At 46.3% G+C, this 26320-nt stretch overlaps 1 protein-coding gene across 1 annotated transcript in view; it reads left to right on the top strand.

Moving 5' to 3' along the window:
* The window catches only part of LOC146831408 (desmoglein-2-like), a 410122-nt gene that overhangs the window by 170179 nt on the left and 213623 nt on the right, over nucleotides 1–26320 (top strand). Inside the window, exon 5 of the mRNA XM_085605709.1 lies at nucleotides 17396–17540. Coding sequence (XP_085461835.1) covers nucleotides 17396–17540 — 145 coding nt within the window. The remainder of the gene's footprint in view (nucleotides 1–17395; nucleotides 17541–26320) is intronic.

Here is a 26320-nt window from a genome sequence, read left to right as displayed (position 1 = left end):
GGGGTCGTGGACCCTATGTCAAGAGCCTCTCCGTCTCTGGACATGGCTGAACATCTGGGCATATCCCTGGTGGTTCAACACCTGGTAGGTTTATTGAACGCCAAGGTAGACGAACTCCGCTGCAGGTGCGTGATGGATCACGAATGGCGTCTAAACTCAAAGGTGGCCCAAGGTCTCTTTCAACAGTGGGGAGAGCCTTGGCTAGATCTATTCGCCACCGAAGAGAACGCGCAATGTCAGCAATTCTGCGCATTGGAATTTCCGAGGGGACACTCACTAGGCGACTCTTTTCGTTGTGAGTGGAGTTGCGGTCTTCTATACGCCTTTCTGCCTATACCACTTCTGCCCAGAGTGCTGAAGATGATCAAGCGCGACCGGTCCCAAGTCATTCTTGTGGCTCCAGATTTGGCATAAAGAGTCTGGTATCCCGAGCTGTTACACATGGCCATCAATCCTCCGATCAGACTGCCTCTTCGGGAGGATCTTCTGTCGCAGTAGCAGGAGACGGTCCTCCACCTGAACCTGTCCAGTCTCCACCTCCTTGTGTGGATATTAAGCGGCGACAGTTGACAGCCTTCGACCTTCCTCCCGCAGTCTGTGATGTTATCTTGGCAGCCTGGTGTCCCTCCACTAAGACGGTATACGCATGCAGATGGAACAAATTTGTGGCATGGTACACAGCAAAGGCTGTGGATCCCCTTCTTGCCCCTCTTTCTGAGGTTCTCTTGTTCATCTTTTCTTTGGCCCAGCAGGGCTCTGCTCTAGGCACTCTTAAGGGCTATCTTAGTCGTTTCAGCCTTTCTTAGGCTTCCTGATCAGCCTTCTTTTTTCAAGTCCCCTGTTGTAAATCGCTTCCTTAAGGGCATTACTCATTTTTTTTCTCCTGTTCCCTTTGTAATGCCTCAGTGGGACTTTAACTTGGTTCTTACCTACCTTATGAGCACTCCCTTTGAGCCGCTTCATAACTGTCCTCTCAGACTTCTTACTCTAAAGACTGTTTTTCTGGTTGCCATCACCTCTACTCGCTGGGTGAGTGAGCTGCAAGCCCCTTCTTCAAAACCTACTTGTTCGAGGCTAACGAGCTGCAGATTGTTCACTGTGCATAGATCGCCATCTGGTGTTGGGCTCGGATGCTTGCACCTTGTTGTTGGTTTGGAAGAGTCTTTTGTAGTCATGAAATAGGTGACTCCTCCCTTGGATGATAGTGCGCATGGGCATCTACTCCATCCTCAGATTGTTTTTTTCCGCCATTGGGTTCGGATGTAAATTCTGCGCTCCGGTTCGGCACCATATTCTCCAAACCTTTTCGACGCGCAAACTATCTAAAACTCGACGGCATTGTTTTGGATTGCGTGATCTTCGACGCGCACCTCAACTACTCTATTCCTGTCGTAGACGCGGGCCGCTGGGCCTATTGATGCCGTTCGGGCCTACAGCTCATGGAAAGGACTTCATTTAAAAAATGCCCCCAGTGTGGAGCTAAATTCCCACACAGTGACCACCACAAGGTCTGTAACCTGTGTCTCTCGCCCGAGCACTTCGAGAACAATTGCCAGGCCTGCGCCTCTTTTCGATCCAAAAACACCATCTGTGATTGCTGGGCCTGACGACACATCATGGTGCAGCGAGCAGCTCCGGTACCGGTGGACATCTTCGATGAAGGCCCCGATGTTTTAGAGGTGGATTCTGAAGAGTAGTGCCTGTGAAGAGAAAAGACTGTGCCACTTCACCTATACGACTCTCTTCTCCTGTTCTTCCTCCTAAGCCTGTCTCTCCTCCACATTCTTCTATACTTCCACCAAACTCACCACTACCACAGGTTGAAGATGATTTAGGGGATGGGGGGGGGGCAGCAATGAGTTTCAGGAGGGCAAATTAATAACTAATTCATCAATCAAGTGTGCCCTTGACGCAGCTGACACCGCCTCAGGGTCCATTAACACTAGTGTGTTACTCAGACGACATGCCTGGTTACGAATCTCTGGCTTCATACAGGAGGTACAAACAACTATCCTCAATCAGCCGTTCAATCAAGAACAACTTTTTGGACCGGCTGTAGACACCACTCTGGAACAAATGAAAAAGGACACGGAGACTGCTAAATCCATGGGGGCATTAGTCTCCATCCACACGTGGTTCCTTTCGTCGCTCCTTCTATAGAGGTGCATCCAAAAACATCGGAGCAGGCACTGCCTCTTCTTCCTACAAGAACACCACATAAACATCCCCCAACAGGGGATATTTTAGAGGCGGATACAGGGGAAATAACAATAATGGGAGAGGCCGAGGTAACAACAACACTCCCACCTCCCCCACTAATAAGCAGTGACTTCCCTCCACTTCCTCCAGACCATTCCACCCCGGTCGGAGGGAGACTATCACACTTCCTACCTGTCTGGACTTCCATCACCACAGACAAGTGGGTAAGACAAATTATCCAGTATGGCTACTGCCTGGAACTTAAAGCAACCCCACCCACCATACCACCCAAACAGCGTCCAACGGAACATGTCACGCTCTTAAAACAGGAGGTTCTCTCACTCCTTCAAAAGCAAGCAATAGAACTAGTTCCCTTACAGCATCAAGGAACAGGGCTTTACTCGCTGTACTTTCTAATCCCCAAAAAGGACGGCACCCTAAGGCCAATACTCGACCTCAGACCAATACTCGACCTCAGACCAATACTCGACCTCAGACTTCTCAATCTCTACATAGGGTCAGATCGTTTTCATATGATCACTCTTCAACAGGTCCTCCCACTACTTCAACAAGGCAACTTCCTTGCTACACTAGATCTCTAGGGCGCCTACTTCCACATTCCCATACACCCTGCTCACAGGAAATAACAAAGATTCATAGTGGACGGACAACATTATCAGTTTAAAATCCTTCCATTCGGGGTGACCACCGCACCCAGGGTGTTCACAAAGTGCCTTGTAGTAGCAGCACACTTAAGAAGACAACAAATCCATTTATTTCCATACCTCGACAACTGGCTGATAAAAGCCAAGTCATTCAACCAGTGTGTTCATCACACTCATCAAACCATCCAGCTACTACACTACTTGGGATTCACCGTAAACTACACCAAGTCACATCTTCAGCCCTCCCACATACATCAGTATCTAGGGGCCACATTAGACACCTCCAGAACGCTGACATATCCCAATCCAGCCAGGATAGCAGTATACAAACCCTAATCACCAAATTTCAGCCACAGTATTCCCTCCCAGCAAGGGTATTCATGCAACTCATAGGAATGATGGCCTCTTGCATTTTCATCGTACCTCACGCAAGACTTCAGATGTGCCTCTTACAAGAATGCCTAGCACATCAGTGGAACCAGGATCAAGGACAACTTACAGATCTGGTGTTGGTGGACAGCCGCACACATCGCTCTCTGCAGTTGTGAAACACACAAAACCTTTCCAAAGGACGGCCGTTCCTAGAGCCAGTTCCATAGATAGTGCTAACAGCAGACGCATCACTCACCGGCTGGGGAGCCCATCTCTTAAACCACACATTTCAAGGCAAGTGGACCACTCAACAAAAAGTGCTCCACATCAATCACCTAGAATTACTGAAAATATTTCTAGCATTAAAATCATTTCAAGTACATCTACACCACAAGACTGTCCTAGTCCGGATGGACAATATGACTGCTATATATTACATACAAAAACAGGCAGGCACACATTCTTTGCAGCTCTCTCAACTGGCGCAAAGCATATGGAGATGGGCCATTCCATAAAACATATACCTTCTAGCAGAACACCTTCCAAGAGTTCACAATCAGATTGCGGATCTGCTAAGTCGACAGACGCAGCAGATACACAAATGGGAACTTCACCCCCAAGTTCTTCAACCATTTTTTCAAATATGGGGTCAACCAGACATAGATCTGTTCGCCACACACGCAAATGCAAAATGCCCAACCTTTGCCGCCAGGTTTCCACACCCGTTGTCCAAGGGCAATTCCATATGGATGAACTGGTCAGGCAGATTTGCGTACGTTTTTCCGCTACTCCCACGGATTCCCCTAGTAGTATGCAAGCTCAGACAACAGTCTCTCAAGATGATCCTAGTAGCTCCCACATGGGCACGGCAACCGTGGCTCACAACACTCCTGGAACTTTCAGTAGTTCCACACCAAAAGCTCTCCCCCCAACGTTGCTAACGAAGAACCATGGAGAGATGAGGCACCCCGAGCCAGGACATCTGCATCTAGCGATCTGGCTCCTGAAGTCCTAGAGTTCGGTTGCCTTAACCTCCCACTGTACTGTATGAACATCATTAAAGAAGCCAGACGCCCTACTACTAGAGCTTGCTATGCAGCAAAATGGAAAAGATTATTCATCTACTGCAATAACAATAAAATCGATCCGCTGGATGCTTCAATCCAGGACATCATTTGCTATCTGCTACACTTACAAAGGTGTAATCTAGCATATTCATCCATAAGATTACATCTAGCAGCACTTGCAGCTTATTTACAAAACAGACAACACTTGTCACTATTTAGAGAACCTCCAATTAAATCCATTAAAGAGGGCTTTAAAAGGTTAACCCCCCCCCCCGGACTGCCACCCTCTCCAGTGTGGAATTTAAACATTTGTCTTACCAGGCTCATGGGTACCCCATTTGAACCTCTACACAAATGTGAACTGCAGTTCCTCACATGGAAAGCAGCTTTCCTTGTTGCAATTACCTCTCTCAGGAGCGGAAGTGAAATCCAGGCTTTAACCATACAAGAACCTTTCTTACAAATACATCATAACAAGGTGGTTCTTAGAACAAATCCAAAATTCCTTCCCAAAGTAATCTCTGCTTTTCACCTTAACCAATCAGTGGAGTTACCAGATGTTTTTCCAAAACCCAGACTCTGTAGCAGAGAGAGCTCTTCACACACTGGTCATCAAAAGAGCCCTTCTTTAAAACATTGACAGGACTAAGCCCTTTAGAAAGACAAAACAACTGTTTGTAGCCTTCTCACCACCTCATGAAGGTAACCCCATCTCCAAAGCAGGGATCGCTAGGTGAATAGTCAAATGCATTCAAATATGCTACAAAAAGGCTAAACGCACATTAACAATTCCCCCTAGGGCACACAACACGCAAGCTAGGGGCTTCCATGGCATTCTTAGGGAGCATTCCCATAGATGACATCTGTAAAGCAGCAACATGGACTACACCACACACCTTCACCAAACACTATTGTGTTGACGTGCAGGCTAAGCAACAGGCTTCTGTAGGCCAAACTGTTCTTAAAACCTTTCAAACCACTGCAACAGATACATGTGACCACTGCTAGGGGAGACTCTGCTGTACAGTCTATGCACAGTGTACAATCTGCAGCTCATATGACTCGAACGGAAAATGCTACTTACCAGTATGCATCTGTTCTTGGCATGTAGAGCTGCAGAGTTATACACGCCCACCCGCCTCCCCGGAAGCTGTATCTGTTCCAGTATTATCTTAGATACATTCACATGGACATCTCTTTATTTTTTACTAACTCCATCATTTCCCATCATGGCGAAAAACAATCTGAGGATGGAGTAGATGCCCATGCGCACTATCATCCAAGGGAGGAGTCACCTATCTTGTGACTACAAAAGACTCTTCCAAAACAACAACAAGGTGCAAGCATCCGAGCCCAACACCAGATGGCGATCTATGCACATTGTACAACTCTGCAGCTCTACATGCCAAGAGCAGATGCATACTGGTAGGTAGCATTTTCTTTCTGGCTGTTCATCCTGACAAGGTCGTCCTCAGGACCGGGTCTTCCTTTCTTCCAAACGTGGTTACTTCTTCCCAGATTGGTTAAACCATCACTTTGCCCTCCTTCTTTCCGCCTCCGCATCCTTCTAAGGAGGAAGAGAGGCTCCACCGTCTGGATCCAAAACACGCGCTTTCATTTTATTTGGAACGCACAAGACAAATCTGGGTGGATGACCAGCTCTTTGTTGGCTACGTGGGTGTCAAAAAAGGTCAGGCCGTGTACAAACGGACCATCTCTAGGTGGGTTGTTTTGTGCATTAAAGCTTGCTACTCTTTGGCAAAGAAGGAGCCTCCAGTGGGACTGCCAGCCCATTCCACCAGGGCGACGGCAGCGACCACTGCTTTGGGACGGGAAGTCTCCCTCAATGACATCTGTCAGGCAGCTACATGGGCATCTCTACACACGTTCATGAAACACTACTACCCGGACAGCCAAATCCTGAGAGACCGCTTTTTTGGCCGTTCTGTTCTGCAGGACTTTCTGGTGTGAACTTAGTTTGCAGACCCACCTCCGGGGTTGGCATTGCTGGGGTATCTATTCTAAGGTAAGGAATCTATAACTAATTGTCTCTTTCAGAGGAACAAGTTACTTACCTTTTGGTAATTATCTGTAAGAGACATAGATCAGTTATAGATTCCATATCACCCCAGCCACCCTCCCCCGTTCTGCGAACTGACTTCTAGGGTCAGGGAATCCATTTCAGGGCCCTAGTTTTGTCCACCAGCGGTCAGTGTCTTGCATGGCTCTGCGTGGAATGTCGTGTAAAAGAACTGACTTCATCGCCCGAGGGCCTTGTCTAAGTAGCTACCGCAATGTCATCCGGCGACCAAGACGCCAACGACGAACCCGGAGATGACCAACGCCACCTTTCGACGTGCAGGGGTACTGCCGACAGAGAATTCTCTGGATCCAGTCTGATGCCTGGGGGTAATTCTAGGGTAAGGAATCTATAACTAATCTATGTCTCTTACAGATATATAGTTACCGAAGGTAAGTAACTTGTCCTTTATGCCCCCTCAATTTTTTTTGTTCACCTTCTCTGCTGCCCCCGTTGGGAAATGGGTTTTCACCATTTAGATTTTTATCATTACTAGTTGCAGAGAAGTTGAAATAACTCTTTTGTTAAATACAGTTGTTGCAATTTATGAGGCTATAAACTAAATTACTTACTGCATCTTATATGTTTGTGTCCAGATATGTGTGCAGACAGCATACTTAAGTATGATCACACTTCAACATAATGGGAGTTCGATCTAGTGCTAAAGCAATCACTCATTTTTTTTTTTTCTGCTCCCAATTTGAACTTGCATGACTATGTGGGATTTGTTGGTAGTGGTGTATTTAAAAAAGAAAAAAAATTAAGCCTTTCGTGTAAGACCCTGCCGACAGAAGTAATTGGTCTATTTTAGTTCTACTTTTGTTCCAAGGGCCAGTGGAAGGCTTATAGACAGGCACAGAGATCAATTGTTTTAAATGGATTAATGTTTGCCGTTTCATTGTAATGTTATAAAGTATGTACGTATGTAATTTTTTAAATATTTCTGTGATTGGTTTTAATTAGGAAATTCGCAATAAAATAATCCATCAAATCATCCTCTATCCAGCTTTTTCGCTACTTCTCTCTATCGGTCTTTTAGTGCTTTCAGTTCCTTGTCGACACCACTTGTCTTTTTCCCCCTTATCCTGCACCACAAAACCCTGCTTCTTGTGCTCATTCAACACTACTTAGCATTTCGTTTCTCCTCACCCTCCATCTCTAAGTCTTTCCTGTCGGTCCTACTGTTCGTAGACTTCCTTCCCCTCATTTTTAGATAGTAGCCTACCAGTCAGTTCAGCTGTCCGAGTTTGTGAAAAACGTCTTGGGGACTTCCAAAAAGTTGACCTAGGAATGCATTGTGCCCGTGACTTGTAACTCAAGTTTTCTTCTTTCCATTTGGTGGCTTTATTTTCTTTAGACTGTCCATGCTCAGTTAATCCCTCCCATTGCCAAAACCGTATCTACAGTATTCTTCCACAAACTTGTTTTCTTAAACAGGCCTTTAAATCTTGTTCTTCTTTTGTCACTTTTGCTGGGCCTTAAAAGACACAGGACAAATGTCAAGCTGTGTCTTCTGCTGTAGCATTATATTTTACTTTGCTTTCGGCTAACTTCAAAGTGAGAGCATTTATAAGAAAGAGGAATGCTGATTTCTTTCCCCATGGAGTAGGGGTATCACAATTATTTTAATGGCTTTCCTGTTCGATATGAATGCATGGTCCTGGGGAAATTGCTTTTATCCGTCATCTGGCTGTCATCCACACTTCTGGTAGTTTATATGCTTTTTTAATATCCAAATTGTTTAGAAGCATGCTGGGACAACTGCTCTTTTCATTTTATTTTATCTTTGTAGCCTTTTCATCGATTGGCCAGGAGTGTTAAAATTATCGCCCTGCTGCACTCCTTGCAGTTTTGTGTTTTTGTATACATATTGCGGTATTGTCTGATTGTCAGCCTTAAGGTCAGAATGTATGTTTTTTTCTGAGTACATTGGGCCAGTTTGAGTAGTGTTGAAAAGATCTATACTTTTTCATATATATTTTACAGATAATGTGAGCAAACCTTCCAGCCCGCAGCAGATTACGGTGTTTATCACACATCAAGCCGACGCTGTGTTGAAACAGTATGTCTGAGCACACAGGAGGGCAATCTCAGTTTTTACGAAGAAGGCAGCAAGTGGAGGATGTGTGGCCCTGTTAATGAGTGCTTGGGGGAAATGTATGAAGATCATGTTCAATCATAATTAAATATTTTAAATACAGTAAAAGTGTCTCATAAGCAGTACTTTAATACATAGCGAGAACCGTGCTGTAGTAATCTTTTAGGAAAGCTCCTGCTTTTCATGTCCTCACTGTCCCAAACAAATGCCTGCTTATGTGCATTCATGGTGTATTGTACCCATGTGGCATTGTAATATGGTTTACGACAATCCAGGTGCCTTGTTCCTTACAAAGGAAATGCAACCATCTCTCCATATCAGTCACTTGTGCCTCTGTTGCTTTCCCATCTCTAAAACTCTGTTGTATCTCAGTTGGCATTTTTATTTCCTTCTAAACCTGAACGGTAAATTCTAACTAATGGAATACTAAACTGCACCTTGACAGTAATGGATGCAGCATGTCGAACTGTGGGCAATCTGAACTACATACCCACGTGGTGCCTGAGCAAAGGTAGAATGGATGGTAGAAATTGATGCTGCTAATAGGTTCCAACGAGACACTGAGCCTCATTGTGAGAAAGTGCCCTCTTTCTTGCATGGTATGCCCCCACTTTTTGCTGAATTGCTGATGTACTTTGACTGAGTGTGCCCTGGGCTCCTGCCAATCAGGTACCCAGGGCCTGTGTTCCTTCCCTAAACCTGCATTGAAGCCTAAACCCAATTGGCATCTCTGGCCACATGTCAGCCCCTTGCAAATGGTACCACAGGTATCCAGGGCACAGTGACCAGAGAAGGCCTCTAAGGGCTGCAGCACTTATTGTGCCACCCTTAGAGGTCCTGTACCCTGACACTCACACACTGCCTTTGCAGACTGCATGTCTTGGTGCAGAACAAAACAGAGTCGGCATGGCACCAACATTGTGTGCCATGCCCACAAACCACTGTCCTGGCATACATCAGTCACCCCTCTAGCTGGGTGCACTATGCCAGTGGTGAGGGTACAGGTGCATGAGCCCTGTACCCCTAGAGTACCCAGGTCCATTCCTGGGCACTGTAAGTGCAGTGTTGCCATTAAGAGTATATGGTACTGGGAGTTTGTCATTACGAACTCCACAGCACCATGATGGCTACACTGAAGACTGGGAAGTTTAGTATCCAACTTCTCAGCACTTTAAACCCACACTGATGCCAGTGTGAGATTTAATGTAAAATGCATGACCGATGGCATCTTAGAGATGCCCCCTGAAACTCTACCAACTTCCTGTGACCTGACTGAGTGGCTGCGCAGGCTGCCACCACCACACATGTTTCTGACTCCTGGGTCGAGGGCTTGCTGCTCTCAGGGGGCCTGAAACAATGCACATCCTGGGACGAGGTGCCAAGCCTCCTCCCCCAGGATGGGCAGGGTTCACGAAGGAGAAGCTTCAAAGGCATACCGCCTTTGTGAGCCTCTCCAGACCATTTGTTGCTTTCAGCAACTGGTCCCCACTGGTTCAACCCCCCACTTTGGGCAGGAGAACCGTCGGGAAAAACAAGTGAGGAAGAGAGGTGTGCCCACCTCTGCCAACTCCACCCTTAAGGTTGGGGAGGCGAGGTGAAGCACAACCTCGAGTCCCCGCCATCTTGAGGATGGGGGGGACCCAGCCAGCCAGGGACAGGCTCCTGCACCCCTCCCACTGGAGAGTGGCAGAATTAGGGGGTCTACCCACCCCAGGGAAGGCACCCATTGGTCCATGCCCTTTACCTACCTGTAACACCCCTAAATTAAGTATTTAGGGGCACCCTTAACCTTCCTTCCGCAGATTCAGCAACCACAAGAAAAAGAAAAGGACGAGAAGCAGTGCAGAGCTAACAAGAGGAGGACGCCCACTGACTTGGCCCCAGCCCTACAGGCCTGGCTCCCCTCGAACCTGCTCCTGCAAAATCCCTGCGTGTCCAGTGGCCAGCAAAACCCCGGAGGACCTGCCTTCCTTCACTTTCCAAGCTGTTTCTCTCGTGAACACCGGACGTGTTTGAACTACAGCTTCTGGTGCAAGCCAGGAACTGCGAACTGCGCCCGCCGAACCCGGCCCGAGCTTGAGTGGAAAAACACCATGAGGAGGTCCCCCTGGCGATCCTGACCCGAGATCTGGCGACCCCTGACCTGCCTCAAGCCTCCAGACGACACCTACAGCCTCAATCCAGAGGACCCCCCTACCGCGACCAGAGCGGGTAAGAAAATCCGACGTCCCAAGGCACACCTGCACCCGACGACCCACGGCCTTGTGTGCCCAACACAGCGGTGCCTAACCAACCCTCAACATCCCAACTTACCCCTCGAAGGGGTGGTCACTCCTGGAAGATCCTCGTCCCGAGCCTGCAGTGTTTCTTTGTCCCAGAGAATTACCATTGAAATCAACAGGGCACCCGACCTCAAAACAGCACCCTGCACCCGACCGCCCTAGTGCCGCTGAGGGTGCCCCTTTGGTGCTGAGTTGGTCCCCAACTTGCCCTGAGCTTAACCTTTGGAGCTTTGCTCCCACAACCCCGTGGCCTGCTTACCAGCAGCCACTGACCGGAGCCCCCCTATCCTCCATAGGATAACATTGGGCCTCAACACACTGCACCCGGCCGCCCTAGTGCCACTGGGGGTGCAACAACTGTGCACCACTGACTCTGGGAGACCAGCGAGTCTTACCCCAGAACCCTAACTCAAAAGACCGATTACCTACCTGGAAACCGATAACCTCTTATTCCTCATAGAATAACATTGACACTTTTCTCCCAAAAAGTGTCTCGACTTTTGAAAACTGAGAATATTCCCTAAAAATCACCCGATTAACCAAAACGCATTTTCTCAACTGCTTTCAGGAAATGTCCCAGTGCTGAATCTAGGTATCCAGCACCGAGTAAGAAAAAGTAACGTTAAAGTAACGTACCTGCTAAGTGAATTTCCTCCCATAGGATAACATTGGTGATTCTCTGTTAAAAAGTTTCCAAGTGTCGAGGGCGTGGTTTGGACGCCGGAGAAGATGGCGGCTTAGCGCAGCGCTCCTCCCGTGGACGGCGATCACGGAACGATTTGGGAGTCACGAGCATTGCTGTGCCCGGTGAAAAGTACAAATATGTGGATCGGAGGGTCGTATCTCCATCTGGACTGAATCTGGGACACCTGGGTGCCCCTGAGGACGAGTTCTGAGCCGGAGCACTGGAGCCTGTTCCCGTGCGGTAACTGCGAACGGCGCCTGCAGCCACAGGACCCTGCCGAACCCGGCGGCTCACGCTGGTGCTAATGCGACCCTGGGATCACGGACGGGACCCTGATGACCCTGATGGCACACAACAAGAGTGAGTGATTTGTATGTCACGTTTGGGGCTGAATAAGACTGAGTTTGACATCCCAGTCATGTGGAACGCCGAGAGGTAAAATGGCGGCGGTCCCTGGGCGATTGACGGAACGTGAGCAAACTGGTTTGTGAGAGGAGGTCGGCGTGGGAAGCAGCATCCTTGGACTGTGGCAGGGGTAGTATGTTTTCTGACAAGCTGGCATGTCAATCTAAACACCCTCGCCGCATGGAGCGCTACCGAGAGCCACAGGCACACGAAGCATCAAAATGGCGGCGATAGGGGCTTTTGCCGGTTTATGAGGCTCATGTGAGTTCGGCGGAGTCCGGAGTTGCTGTCCTGAGGTGGGTGACCAGCATCAGTCTGCCAATAGTGAGAAGGGGGGTGAAGTCTCATGGGATCAGAGCGAAACAGATGCTAAGGCCACAAATGCTGCAGATGGTGTCTGGCTTCAAGTGTAAGGAGCCGGAATGTTGCATGGACTTCCTATGTATTTGTAAAATGGCTGCGGCGGCGGCAAAAGCGGTGATTAGCAGATCCCTCTAGTGTCAACACAAACAACATCGGCTCATCTGATACTCAATACTGCATTTGTGCATTTATGCTGCGCATGTAGGAGACTGGTCTGTAAAATGTGCACTGTGGAAGGCAAGTGTGGAAGGCAAGTGTTTTAATCGTTGGAAAGCTGGCAAAACTGGTAACATAATGAGCATCTGTGCTGTCTGCGAAGAAGATGTTTGAATATAACAAGGTGGAGCTGCAAGTTGGGTTGGGTGCTCGTGGTGTGTTACGAGCCTGACTCTGCATATGAGCCCGTCGACATCGCTTTCTCTACGTGGTACAAGCCACATGTGGGGCACTCTACGCTCTCAGCTTCCTGACCTCCCGATCGCGCTGTTGACAGGTGGTGGAGGGGTCCCGACAGCAGTATCATTACAGCAGTGTATATCTAGTCGGCGCATGGCTGTGGGTCCGAGTAGGAGGCTTTTTGCTGCGAGCTGACTGTGCTTTGATCTGATTGGGCCCTCGTAGAGGTCGTGAGCTGGGATTTCAAGTCAAGCAAGCAGTTTCTACGACTTTCAACTTTCGACGCGCAATCCTTCACCCTTTCTCCGGTATTGTTTCGATCGCGATCCCTAGTCGTCACGCATCTCTTCAAACTCGAAGTCCTCGAATCCGGTCGTCGACTAAGGCCTTTGGGCCTATCTAGGCCATTACATATGGCTCATGGAAAGGAATCTTTTTAAGAAGTGTACTCCATGTGGGTCGAAATTCCCATACACAGATCTTTGAGGTGTGTAACCTCTGCCTTTCACTGGAGCACTATTCCCGACGGCATCTTCCAGGAGGGCATCGATTTACCAGAACAGGAGCTGGTCGAAGTAGGCCCCGTTAGCGCCTCCGAAGCCGATGACTCCGACATCGAAGACATCACTTCTGGGCAGCGAGTCGTAAGTAGTGACGTCGACCCCCTACCCCCACCACTGAAAAAGGCTTTGGTAACACCTGCACCTTCGGGCCCAGGTGCATACCGAGACAATACTTCTCACGCCTCGCCTTCGGGCCCGGCAAAGAAGTCCACAACTAAGCCTTCAGGCCACTCGGGATCGAGTCATCCTGGCATCGGTGCCGAAACCCAAACCCCGGCACCCAAAAAGAAACCTTCCTCCACCTCCGTGCCGACCACTGACTCCACATCGACGCACTCGGCACTGAAAGCAACAGGCACCAACCCCTCGACTCCGAAAAAGTCATAGGAATCTAGTAAAAATACACTACCAAAAAGTTCACATTCTCATCCTTCGGAACCGAAAAAACCATCGGAACCGAAAAAACATAGTTTCCGCAGGCTCCTACAGAGACCAAAAAATTTCACACTTCAAAAGAGCACAAATCCACCCCAGATTCGGTGCCACGCAAGCCCTCTGAACCAAAAAAGTTGTCGCCAAAACACTAGCCTCCACAAGAAGAGCTGTTGGGGCTAGGGTTATTAACCCCAGAATAGAGAAAAAATACAAATCTGCCCCAGCAGACCCCGTATACATTAAGGGCCAAATACCGTTGGAATCCTTAGTGGTCTACAATGCCAGAAAGGGGGCTAACTCTCAAACGTCAAGGGACGCTCCACCTCCCGACAAGGAGACCAAATGCTTGGACGCCTCTGGTAAACGCACAGCATCACAAGCAGCTAATATATGGCGCATTGCCAACACTCAAGCTTTGTTAGCCAGATACGATAGGGCACATTATGACGAGCTAGAGACCCTATTGCAGCACCTTCCTGACAAATACAAAACCAAAGCCTCCATTCGTTGCACTCTAGATGTGGCAGACACCGCCTCCCGAGCCATCAACACAAGTGTCCTTCTGCGTAGACCTGCATGGCTACGCATTTCAGGTTTTAAACCTGAAGTACAAACTTCCATCCTTAACCAACCATTTGATCAGGAACATCTATTTGGGCCTGCCGTGGATTCATCTCTAGAAAAGATGAAAAAAGACACCAACACGGCTAAATCAATGGGAGCCTTGCAATCGCAAGCTCCCAGAAGTTTCTTTCGTCTCTCCTCTTACAAGGGCACCTCCAGAGGCTACTCCTCTGACAACCCCTCCACGTCCTATAAGACTCCTACCCAAACCACATTCACCAGAGGTTATCGAAGAGGAGGCTGCAGAGGCAATCATAACAAAGGTAGAGGCAAGACCAACAATGCTCGCTCTGCCTCCACCCCTACCCAATGACTTCCCTCCGCTCCCCCTGAACCATTCCACTCCAGTCGGGGGAAGGTTGCTACATTTCCTACCTGTCTGGAACAACATCACCACAGACAGGTGGGTGAGACAAATCGTTCAATCAGGATATTGTCTAGAACTCACCTCTAGCCCCCCAAACATACCACCCAGACAGTGCCCAATGTCACCAGAACATTTATCGCTGCTAAAGCAGGAGGTAATCTCCCTCCTACAAAAACATGCAATAGAACCAGTCCCCCTGCTTCAACAAAACACAGGAGTTTACTCCCTATACTTCCTCATCCCAAAGAAGGACTGCTCTCTGAGACCTATCTTAGACCCCAGACCCCTAAACCTATACATACAATCAGACCATTTTCACATGGTCACGCTTCAACAAGTCCCTCCTCTTCTCTCACAAGGCGATTTCCTTGTCACTCTAGATCTCAAGGACGCCTACTTTCATATTCCCATTCACACCTCTCACAGGAAATATCTGAGGTTTTTAGTGGACGGTCAGCACTACCAATTCGAAGTACTCCCATTCGGAGTCACCACAGCACCCAGAGTATTCACCAAGTGTCTGGCGGGAGTTGCGGCTCACCTAAGCAACAGCACATCCACATCTTCCCATACTTAGACGACTGGCTCATAAAAGCCAACTCATACCATCAGTGTGTACATCTCACACACGCCACAATCCAACTACTCCACGACTTAGGGTTTACAGTAAACCACGCAAAGTCTCACCTACAACTGTCCCACATACAACAGTACCTCGGTGCCACAATCAACACCTCAAAAGCACTTGCATATCCAAGTCCATCCAGGATAGCAAGCATACAAAGCCTCATAACAAAATTCCAGCCACAACACTCTTACAGCTTGAGTGTTCATGCAGTTGATAGGGATGATGGCCTCTTGCATATATATAGTACCTCATGCAAGACTCCAGTTGCGTCCCCTGCAGGAATGTTTGGCACGTCAGTGGAACCAGGCTCAAGGTCAGCTGACAGATCTGGTGTTGGTGGGCGGTTGCACGCATCGCTCTCTGTAGTGGTGGAACACTAAAATCCTTTACAAAGGGCGACCGTCCATCGAGCCGGTTCCACAGATTGTGCTAACGGTGGTCGCATCGCTCTGGCTGGGGAGCTCATCTATTACATCCCACCATGCAGGGCAGGTGGACACCTCAACAAAAGTTACTCCACATCAATCACCTGGAGTTACTAGCCATATTGTCGCTCTTTTTAGGGTACCTGCCATCAAAGCGTTTCTGGAAGGCCTCAAAAGAATAATTCCTCCCAGAGTGCCACCCTCACCTGTGTGGAATTAAACATAGTTCTCACAAGACTAATGGGCCCTTCCTTTGAACCTCTACACAAATGCAAGATACAATTTCTAACATAGAAAGTTGCTTTCCTAGTGGCTGTTACTTCCCTTAGAGTCAGTGAGCTACAGTCACTAACTACTCAAGAACCTTTTTTACAACTGCATCATAACTAAGTGGTTCTCAGAACAAATCCAAAATTCCTCCCTAAGGTTATTTCTGGCTTCCACCTCTTCCAGTCTGTAGAGTTGCCAGTATTCTTCTCGGAACCACAAAAAGTTGCAGAAAGAGCTCTTCACACTCTAGATGTTAAAAGAGCCCAGCTTTATTACATTGAAAGGACAAAATCTTTTCGCAAAACAACTTTTTGTGTCCTTCTCACCACCACATAAAGGCAACCCCATATCAAAATCTGGGATAGCAAGGTGGATTGTCACATGCATACAGATTTGCTATCACAAATCAAAACGTACGTTATCTGTTCCTCCTAAAGCCCACTCTACCCGAAAAATAGGGGCTTCAATAGCATTTTTAGGGAACATTCCCTTAGATGACATCTGCAAAGCAGCTACATGGTCTACACCGCACACATTTACAAGGCACTATTGTGTAGATGTGCAAACAAGACAACAAGCTAGTGTGGGCCAGGCTGTACTCAAAACACTATTTCAAACTACTGCAACAGATACTGGTGGTCACCGCTAGGGGCGGGTACTGCTATACAATCTATGCTCCGTGTGTGATCTGCAGCTCATATGCCTCAAACGGAAAATGCTACTTACCAGTATGCATCTGTTCTTGGCATGTAGAGCTGCAGATCCACACACAATCCTGCTGCTTTGCTGTCACATAGTAGCAGTTTTACAGTCACTTTAATGAACAAATTGCAGGCAAAGTTTTATTTGCTGCAGTTGTGTACTCTTGCTACAGTCCAATTAGCAGGCCTCCTGAGAGACAATTTTGCATTCTTTGCCTGTCTCACATGCCTCTCTGTTGCTCCTCTCTGGACCTCCTGTCATGCCTCCTTCTCAAATGCAGCTCTGTTTCTTGCATGTCTCAAACACCTCTCAAGTGTGTCTCTTCTTCCTGCACCTGTTTCCGACATGTGCCTCTTGCTCGCACTGGGCTATTGAATGCTTCTTTCTCCCATGTGCATGCTTGCTCCCACAAGGACATACTCTCTATTGTGTATTCACAACATCCTGTGCTGTGTGCAGGCCTTCTTGTCTCATGCATGTGTCTTGTGCTTGCACCTTTCTATTGTGCATGCCGGTCTTGTTCTCGGCTCAGGCAGATGCACTACTCTCACATACTCGCATGCCTACTAAACTTATGTAAAACCCATCTAAGCTTGGTGGAATTAAGAGATCATCAGATAGGCTGTAGATTGCTTTCAGTTTCAGCAGTCTGCCTCCCAGATAAATGGACTTGGTCACACCTCATGTGCCCTGTTGTTTTCTCCATTGATTACACAAGCTGGTTCTGGTTCAAACATACTTTTAACATTTTTTTTTTTCTGTGTTTCAGCTCAAAGGCTATGCCCTGAACCAGGATGGGAGTGATGTCGAACCTCCAATAGAACTTCGAGTTAAAGTCATTGACATAAATGACAATGCACCAGTTTTTACAACTGATGTTTTTCATGGTGCTATTGAGGAGTTATCAGCAGCAAGTAAGAATTATACCTTTTAGAAGTTAACCTACAGTATTAATAAATGTGTATTAAAGTTACCTTGTATCTTTGAATTTTCTTGTTGCATGTTCATTCCTTCCATATTTTGGATTGCTGTGCTAAACTGGTCAAATGGATTGGAAAGATTAACTTTTGAAATTGATATAGAAAGGCACTGACAACGCAGGCTTTGATGCATGCCAGATTTTAAGGATACCAACACAAGATAAATTTGCATACCATACATATAAGTGGAACTTGTTTTTATGCGCATATAGCATGGATCTGGCTCTCCTTGACTTTCTTGGGCACCTTTGTAATAGAATAATTTACTTTTACCCTCTCCTGAGTGACAGGTGATGCAAAAGGGCTTAACATTATGCTGAGAAATGTAATATCCGTAGCATGTGTTGGCAGGAGTGTTCATAGCTTGTGTATTTGCAGCCATTCACTATTGGGTCTGTACTCTGCAATTTGTTTTTCACGAAGAAGTATTTTATGGTCTACATTGTGCGTCGTATTTCATCCTCCTCGAGGCAATACGCATGTTCAACGGCATCTTTGTTGGATAATTTTTTCCGCCATCGCGATTGGACAGACTGCGTCGGAGCCCTGTGAATGTAGACGCCCATGCAGAGTACGGACGCTTAACGGGGGGAAATGGAAATCTACAGTGAAATCGTACATACGGCTTCTACGACCGTTGGAACCGTGTAGGAGTCAATCAGAAGCAGCCAACTTTGACATCACCTTTCACTCGCGTCTAGAATTATATTCTTCTGGTTATGAAGGCTAAAAACTGCAGTCTCTTTAGAAGATGCTCTTGATGTGGGACACAGTACGCCTACTCTGACACCCATGATGTCTGTAACCTGTGTTTGTCGCCGGAGCACAAAGAACAGGACTGCACCTCGTTTAAGTTATTTTTGAGGAAGAAAACACTTCGAAGAAGACAGGTTTGGAGACTAGATCACAACATTGAGATGGCAATGGAGGCGGAGTTCTCCCCAGAAGAAGCCCACCAGCATGGGTGAGGTAGACTCCGATGCCACAACTGAATGAAGGTGCGTCATCACCAGCTCACACTGTGTCACCTCCGATGAGTCCAATGGGGGAGAAGAGTCAGATATGCAGGTTGGGGAGACTATGCATCAGTCTCCGCTGCCAGGGTCGTGTCCCAGAATGAAGATGATGCCAAGGCCTTGAGTAGAATTGACCCATCCCATTTAAAGAAAATCCTACAAAAGCCTCCCCTTCAAAGCCTTGGTGCGCCCAAGTCCTTGGGCTTTGGTCCACATCAAGAGCGCATCTTCAAGCCGAGACAGGACAAGAGAATTCTTGATCCCTATCGGGTGAGATGGCCTCCTGAGAGGCATGGAGCCGACACCAGGCCAACGTAGATGCGAAAAACCACCGTCTACCTCGAGCCAGACCTCCGCAGCGACAAAACACCCAAGCCTTGCTTCGTCTCTGGATAACCAGTCTGAACTGAATAAGCGATCGGCGTCAAGCCATATAGGTTCGAAATTCTCCTCTACTCAGACTAAGACAAAAGATCATGGTCACTTTGACGCCGAAGAACAGCTTGGTTGCAACAACGTCAAACACAAAAACGCCTTCCTCAGCAACCGAGACACCGGCCAAGGCACAGTCAAAATTAATAAAGGCGGTAGAAGGCAATGTTTTTGAAGGCCTTCATGAATTCATGCAGAAGCAGCACTATATTGAAGCATCCAAAAGACAAAGTCAGGACTTAGATGTTCCACAGCCACTACCAAAAAGGGAAGCAACAGAACATAGGACCATAGGCCCCATGCCATCGAGTTTACCTCTTGCACTACACACAAGGTCACCCTCACCTGCTCAAGAAGTTAAGGGATGGAGACCGCGCAGAGCATACAGACCACTTTTCTGACTCACAGGGAGATCCACAAACAGTCCAGACCCATGGGATGATTAGGATGTGGTCCTTCCAGATACTGAAATATAACTTCCTATTCCGCCTAAAGCATCTCCACCTGGTGATACCTCCTTGTATCATAGTGAGATACAAAGGGCAGCGGAATAACATAAATTGCTAATGCAAACTACAGAGGGGAAAACTGATTTTCTGGTAGAAATGCTTTCTAGAACAGAAAGCACAGTCCAATATATACCCATGATAGGTTCTATGCTGAAGTATCTAAATATATTTTTTAACCCAGTCCAATTGAGGGGACTTACCCCTAGGATTGAAATAAAGTACAGGCCTTCCAACTCTCTCTACATCAGAAGGCACCCAACTGCGGACTCCTTAGTCATTGCTACAGCTTGTAAAAGAGCAGCATCCCAAACCACAGGGGAAGCGCCACCTCCTGACAAGGAGAGTAGGTGCATAGATGCAGCAGGAAAAAGGGTTGCTACAGGACATGCAAATCACTGGAGAATTGCCTATTTGGTCTGCCTTCTATCATGCTAAAATAGAGCTAGATGGGATGAGATGATAGAACTATTGCAGCATCTCCCAGAGCAGTATAAGAAAAAAGGGGAAGATCTGGTTGCAGAAGGAAGATGGATATCTAACAAACCAATCTGGTGTGCTCTAGATATTGCAGACATGGCTGTGAGAGGCATTAATTTCTCTGTGATACTACAATGACATGCGTGACTTTGCATATTAAGGTTCAAGCCAGAAGTGAAACATCACATTTTAAACATACTGTTTGATGGCAAGCATCTCTTTGGTCCAGAAGAGGACACTCAACTTGAAAAAATCAAAAAGGACACAGACCACAACATCAATGGGAGCCATGCAAATGTTTGAATGATTGATTGACTTCTCAGACTCACCAGCCCTTCCAGAGGTATCAACGTAGAGGGCCCTCAAAGAATAACACCCCAGAGACCCCAAGTTACCAACGCCAGCAACAACAATACCACCAGCAATCAGGAAATTGATGTAATAGAGGTGGATTTATATCAAGAGGAGAAGGTAGAGAAAGAGAGCTTGTATCTCAAAACAGTGACTTACTAGTCATCCCCCACCCCAATCCCCCCCACCGCAATCCCACATTACCTGTTGGAGAAGGCTACAGCAAATCCATCAGTTGTGGCCAGAAGTCACATCGGACTTATGGGTGTTAGACATCAGGCCGGGATATTGCCTAGAGTTCAAAACTCAACCAGCAAATATCCCACCAAGAAAACAAACACTCTGTCATCATCTACATCTGCTGAAGGAACAAGTAAAAGTGTTATTACAAAAAGGAGCCATAGAACCGGTCCTGTTTAAATATCAAGGGAAAGGAGTATACTCCCTATACTTCCTAATGCCCAAAAAGGATGGGACGCTTCATCCCATACTGGTCTTGTGCCCACTTAGTCAACACATCCTATCCAAACTCTTTCACATGGTGGCACAAAAGGATGTGAGACCAGTAGTGCAGGAAGGAAACTTCATGACCGCATTAGATCTGAAGGATGCATACTTTATTATACCAATCCGTCCGGCACATCGCCGCTTCCTCCGGTTTGTGGTAAGTGAACGTCACTATCAGTTCAAAGTACTTTCATTTTCTGCAACTACAGCCCCATGGGTATTCACCAAATGTCTAGCTGTAGTAGCAGCATGTCTATGAAGGGGAAACAACCATGTCGTACCTTACGTGGACGATTGGCTGATCAAGAGTTCCAGCAAACAGAAATGTCTACAGGACACCCAAACCATTATCAACCTCTTAAACAAATGGGTATTTACAATAAATGTGACAAAATCCTATTTACTCCCGATACAACCTTATCTTGGAGCCATACGCAATCTGATCACAACGAAAGCTTATCCCATTCCGCAAAGGGTTCGCAATCTCCAGAACCAACTGGCTCTTTTTCAGCCACATCGTGACAAAATGGTGATGCATCTTCTAGGTATGAAGGCTTCCTGCAGACCAATAATTCCACAAGCAAGACTACATATGAGACCCCCCCCTACAGGAGGGCTAGCATTACAGTGGTCACATGCAGGGGGCAAAATGGAAGATCTAGTGTTTGTTTCTCCCAAGGCCCATCAGGCACTACATTAGCGGAATACACAAAACACACAAAAGTTAAGAGCATTTTTTAGACCTAATCCCGCAAGTAACGATTTACAACAGATGCATCAGTCCTGGGTTGGGGTACTCATATGGAGACATTACAGTACAGGGGCACTGTTCTGCACAACAACAGCCATTTAGAATCCATGTTCTTGAACTACTAGACACCTTAAAGCATTTCTACTCAACATAACCGGAAAGAATATTCTTCTATGCACAGAAAATATGACTGCGATGTACTACATCCAGAAACAGGGAGGGGCCCATTCATTACAGCTATCTCAACTCATACGGAATGGGTCATCAGGCACAGGATCCACCTTCTATCACAATACTAACCAGGGGTGGGCAACACAGTAGCAGACCTACTAAACAGACTGCAGCACTAAGTCCACAAATGGGAATTCCAAACTCAAGTCCTACAGACATACTTGCACTGTGGGGAACTCCGACAATAGATCTCTTTGCCAGCGCAGAAAATGCAAAATGCCAACACTTAACAATCCAGGCATCCACAGTTGAAAGACAATACTGTCATTCCTTATCTGGTCAGGAAACAGACAAAAATCACAAAAAACGATACTCGCAGAGCACGCCAACCATGGTGTACAACACTACTGGAACTAACCCTAGTACATTCCCAGCATTCCAGATCTTCTCACTCACATTAAGGGCAGAGTCGCACACCCAAACGTGCAACAACTCAACCTTGCAATCTGTCTCCTGAGGTCGTAGAATATGGGCACTTAGACTTACCATCAAAATGTATGAACATCCTTAAGGAAGCCAGAAGACCAACCACAAGTGCGTGTTATGCAGCAAAATGGAAACTTGTTGTCCACTATTTACTGCAAACAACATAAACCCATGTTCTCCAGCTGAGCAGCAACTGGTATGTTATTTGTTACATCTAAAAAATCACATCTAGCTTACACTTCTATAAGACTGTATTTAGCAGCAGTCGCTGCAAATCTGCAAAACAAAAGACATCAATCACCTTTTCGCATACCAGTACTAAAAGCATTCATGGAGGGGCTCAAAAGAGTAATTCCATCACAAACACCTCCTGTGCCTTGATGGAACATAAACATAGTGTTGACATGATTGTCTACACCATTTGAACCGATGCAAAAATCCAAAATACAGTTTCTAAAATGGAAAGTGGCTTTCCTTGTTGCAGTTACATCGCTAAGAAGAGTAAGCGAAATACACTCACTAACTATTGTGGAACCTTATTTCCAAGGCTATATCCCCTTTCCACTTAAATCAGACAGTAGACTTGCCGGTTTTCTTCCCAAAACTAGAATCGGTGCATAAAGGGCACATTACATGGACTAGATTGTAAAAGAGCCCTTATGTACTTTGTGGAATGTACAAAAACATTTCGAAAAACACAACTACTCTTTGTAGTTTTTTAAAATCCTAGGAAAGGTAGTCCCATCTCGAAAGCAGGGATTGCAAGATGGATTGCAAAATGTATACAGATTTGCTACATTAAAGCAAAACTAACACTATCCAGAGTGCCAAGGCCTCATTCAACAATGAAAAAGGGAGCATCAGTGGCCTTTTTGGTAAATATCCCGCTAATAGACGTTTGTAGAGCGGCAACATGGACAAACCCACATACTTTTACCAAACACTATTGTGTGGATGTACAAGCCAGACAACAACCTCTAGTGGGGACAAACCGTTCTACGCACATTATTTCAAGCAAATACACCATCTGATGCCTAAAGCCACCGCAAGAGGAGTACTTCTTTACAGTCTATGCATAGCATATGTATGTGCAGCCAGCACATGCTACGAATGGAGTATGTTACTTACCTCTAAGCATCTATTCGTAGCGTGTAGTGCTGCAAATTGACATGCACCCTCCCGCTTCTACTGTAGTGATTAGTTGGTGACACATATACACAACAACTTTAAGCTTGTTTGACTGCAAATGCTAACTTAGCAGACTACATTCTCAATTTCTGTATGGCAGGGAAAAACATTGCAGTCTAACAAAGGTAACAAGCACATTGTCTCGAGTAGAAGGAGATAAGACGCACAACGTCAACCATAAAAGACTTCCTTGAGAAAACAAATTGCAGAGTCCGGGCCCAACACTAGATGGTAGGAGTGTGCATAGCATGTGAATCTAAAACACTACACGCTAATATATGCTTACAGGGTAAGTAAGATTCTCCAGGGTATTCCCAGATGTGGGTCTCTTGCTCACTTTGTCACTGGATTCAAGCTAGCCTGGCTGTTGAGGGGTGTTACCCCGAAACCCGTCCCAGGATGCTTGTTTCCTGTCCAGGGAAGACCTGGCTTGTCAGTTCAGGCTGGATTATACCCATGAGGAACAGGGTCAAGACTGATTTGCATATGGCTGGGTCTGAACTGGGGTGGCGAAGTGAGCTAAAGAACAATGATGGATTCAGCCCAGATCTGTGACAGGGGGTGAGTGTCTTAAAAGTTTAAGGTCTCCGTCCGTTGTCTCCTTGTGTTTGCTATAAGTAACTTACTCCTTCATATTTATTTATATTTTTTTCTTGTTTGATAATTTTAACATTCATATTGCCTACAATGCACAAGTGTGCGGGTAGACTTCTTACTGAATCGGCATAAAGGAATTTTCTGTATTTTACTACATTTGGGCATGATGAGGGGTTATTCAGATTCAGGAGTCTATTGGCTATTAAGGCTTTTAATATTTAGCCAGCTTCTGTAGTAGCGCACACAGCGTTTAGTTATAAATGTTAATCTAGCCACTAAGCACCTCCTTTGTGAAGTTTTGAAGGGGTGTTCTGGTTTTAATATTGCAACCGAGCACAACTGTGTTTAAATTTTTTTTAATAAAAGCACCATTAGATTGTCAGGTGGAAGAACAATATTATCAAAAGGTAACTGGAGGATGTAAAGTTTGATTCCAGAGTTGGTTAACAGTACAGTGAATGTTGATATAAATAACATGTCTTATAGATAAAGTTTTAAAGATATAAAACCCAGTGGTCCAGCACTCAAATATCACAAGTAATTTAAGTTATATTTTTTCATCATAACTTAACATATTTAAATCTAGTCAGTAGTACAATTCACGTACTGCAAATGATCTGTCTTTAGATTGAAAAAAATATTTTCTCTCTTTATTCAAATCTTCATTTTCTTAAAAGCTTTCTTCAATTGTAGCCAAAGCGTTATGTCCCACACAGGACTTCTTCAGTGCTAAGAGGCACATATTATGTTACGTTATAGCGATTTCTAAAGTGCAGCAATTACGCGAGGTTGTCCTGGCGCTAACAACTATACTCTGAGAAATAAGGAGAAGAGGCAACATTAAAGCGTGAAAAAACTGGTTTTCAATCCCCCTCCGAAAAGTAAGATCAGGTGCCTTTCGCAGATATGGCAGAAGATCATTCCAAGCCTTTGCTGCACACACTGTGAAACTTCTCACACCCCATGAAGACTTTCTTATTGATGGTATTATCACCAACTTGGCTTCACAGGAGCGAAGGGTTCTTCTGGGTAGGTACCACTGCATGTGCTGTTTCAAAACGTCTGGACCTAGATCATGTAGTGCCTTGTAGACCGTGCAGAGCGCTTTGAAATGCACCCGTTTCCTAACCGGCAACCAATGCAACTTTTTAATTTCATTAGAGATGGGGGCAAATTTGGAGAGGTGTTTTGCAGCAGTTGCAGGTAATTCAAAAAGCATTCCAGTATGAATAAATACAGGCTTTTGCAGTAATCAAGTCTGGACATAAGTGTAGTGACTACAGTCAGCTTGCTTTCTGCCGTCAAGAAGGGGAGAACTTTTTTAATCATTCTTACAATAAAGAATGTAGATAATGCAACTGCGTTGATCTGATCACCAAAGTTAAGTTTCTCATCAATTATGACTCTTTGGTTTTTCACCTTCCTAGCGTGAGTGGGAAGAGTCCCCATTGCTTCTGGCCACCACCTAGGGTTCCAGAAGTTAGGATCATTTCCAAATAGGATGACCTTGGTCTTTCCTGAATTCAGTTTCAGGCAGTTTTGTGACATCCACCTGCCGATTGCTGCCATGCAATCGTGGAACCTGTTGTCAGTTCCCGCTGCCTGACCAGGCCGCATGGCCACCATGATTTGTGTGTCGTCTGCATACGATGTCAGGTTGAAACCATATCTTCCAATTCGAGTAGCCAGGGAGGAAACATTTACGTTAAAGAGAGTGGGGCTAAGCGAGGACCCCTGAGGCACTCCGCACGGCAAGGAAAAAGGTTTGGAATGGAATTCACCCAATGCCACAGTTTGAGCTCTGTCCATCAGAAAAGATTTCAGGAGTTCAAATGCTTTGCCTTGGACCCCGGATGCCAGTTAACGGTCCATCAGAACATCATGATGGACCGTATCAAAGGCCGCAGACAGGTCCAACATAATCAGAGCAGCCTTGCCTCCTTTGGCCACATCCTCCCTTATCTCTTCCGTGGATTTTATAAGGGCAGATTCTGTGCTGTGCCCTTCTCTGAACCCATATTGAGTGGGATCTAAGACGTTGGTTTCACATAGAAAGGCGCTAAGCTGCTAGTTCATGGTTTTCTCAGCCAATTTTGCAGCTAAAGGGAGGCGTGATATGGGTCGAAAATTATTAGGCTCCTTTGGGTCCAAATTGGGCTTTTTTTTTTAGCAGCGGCAATATCGAGACCTGCTTCCAGGATCTAGGGAAGTGCCCAGCTTCAAACATTG

Source organism: Triturus cristatus, chromosome 5_1, assembly GCF_964204655.1.
Source record: "Triturus cristatus chromosome 5_1, aTriCri1.1, whole genome shotgun sequence".
Lineage (NCBI taxonomy): Eukaryota > Metazoa > Chordata > Amphibia > Caudata > Salamandridae > Triturus > Triturus cristatus.
The sequence above is the reverse complement of the archived record's forward strand: the minus strand, read 5'-3'. Positions and strand labels throughout refer to the sequence as shown.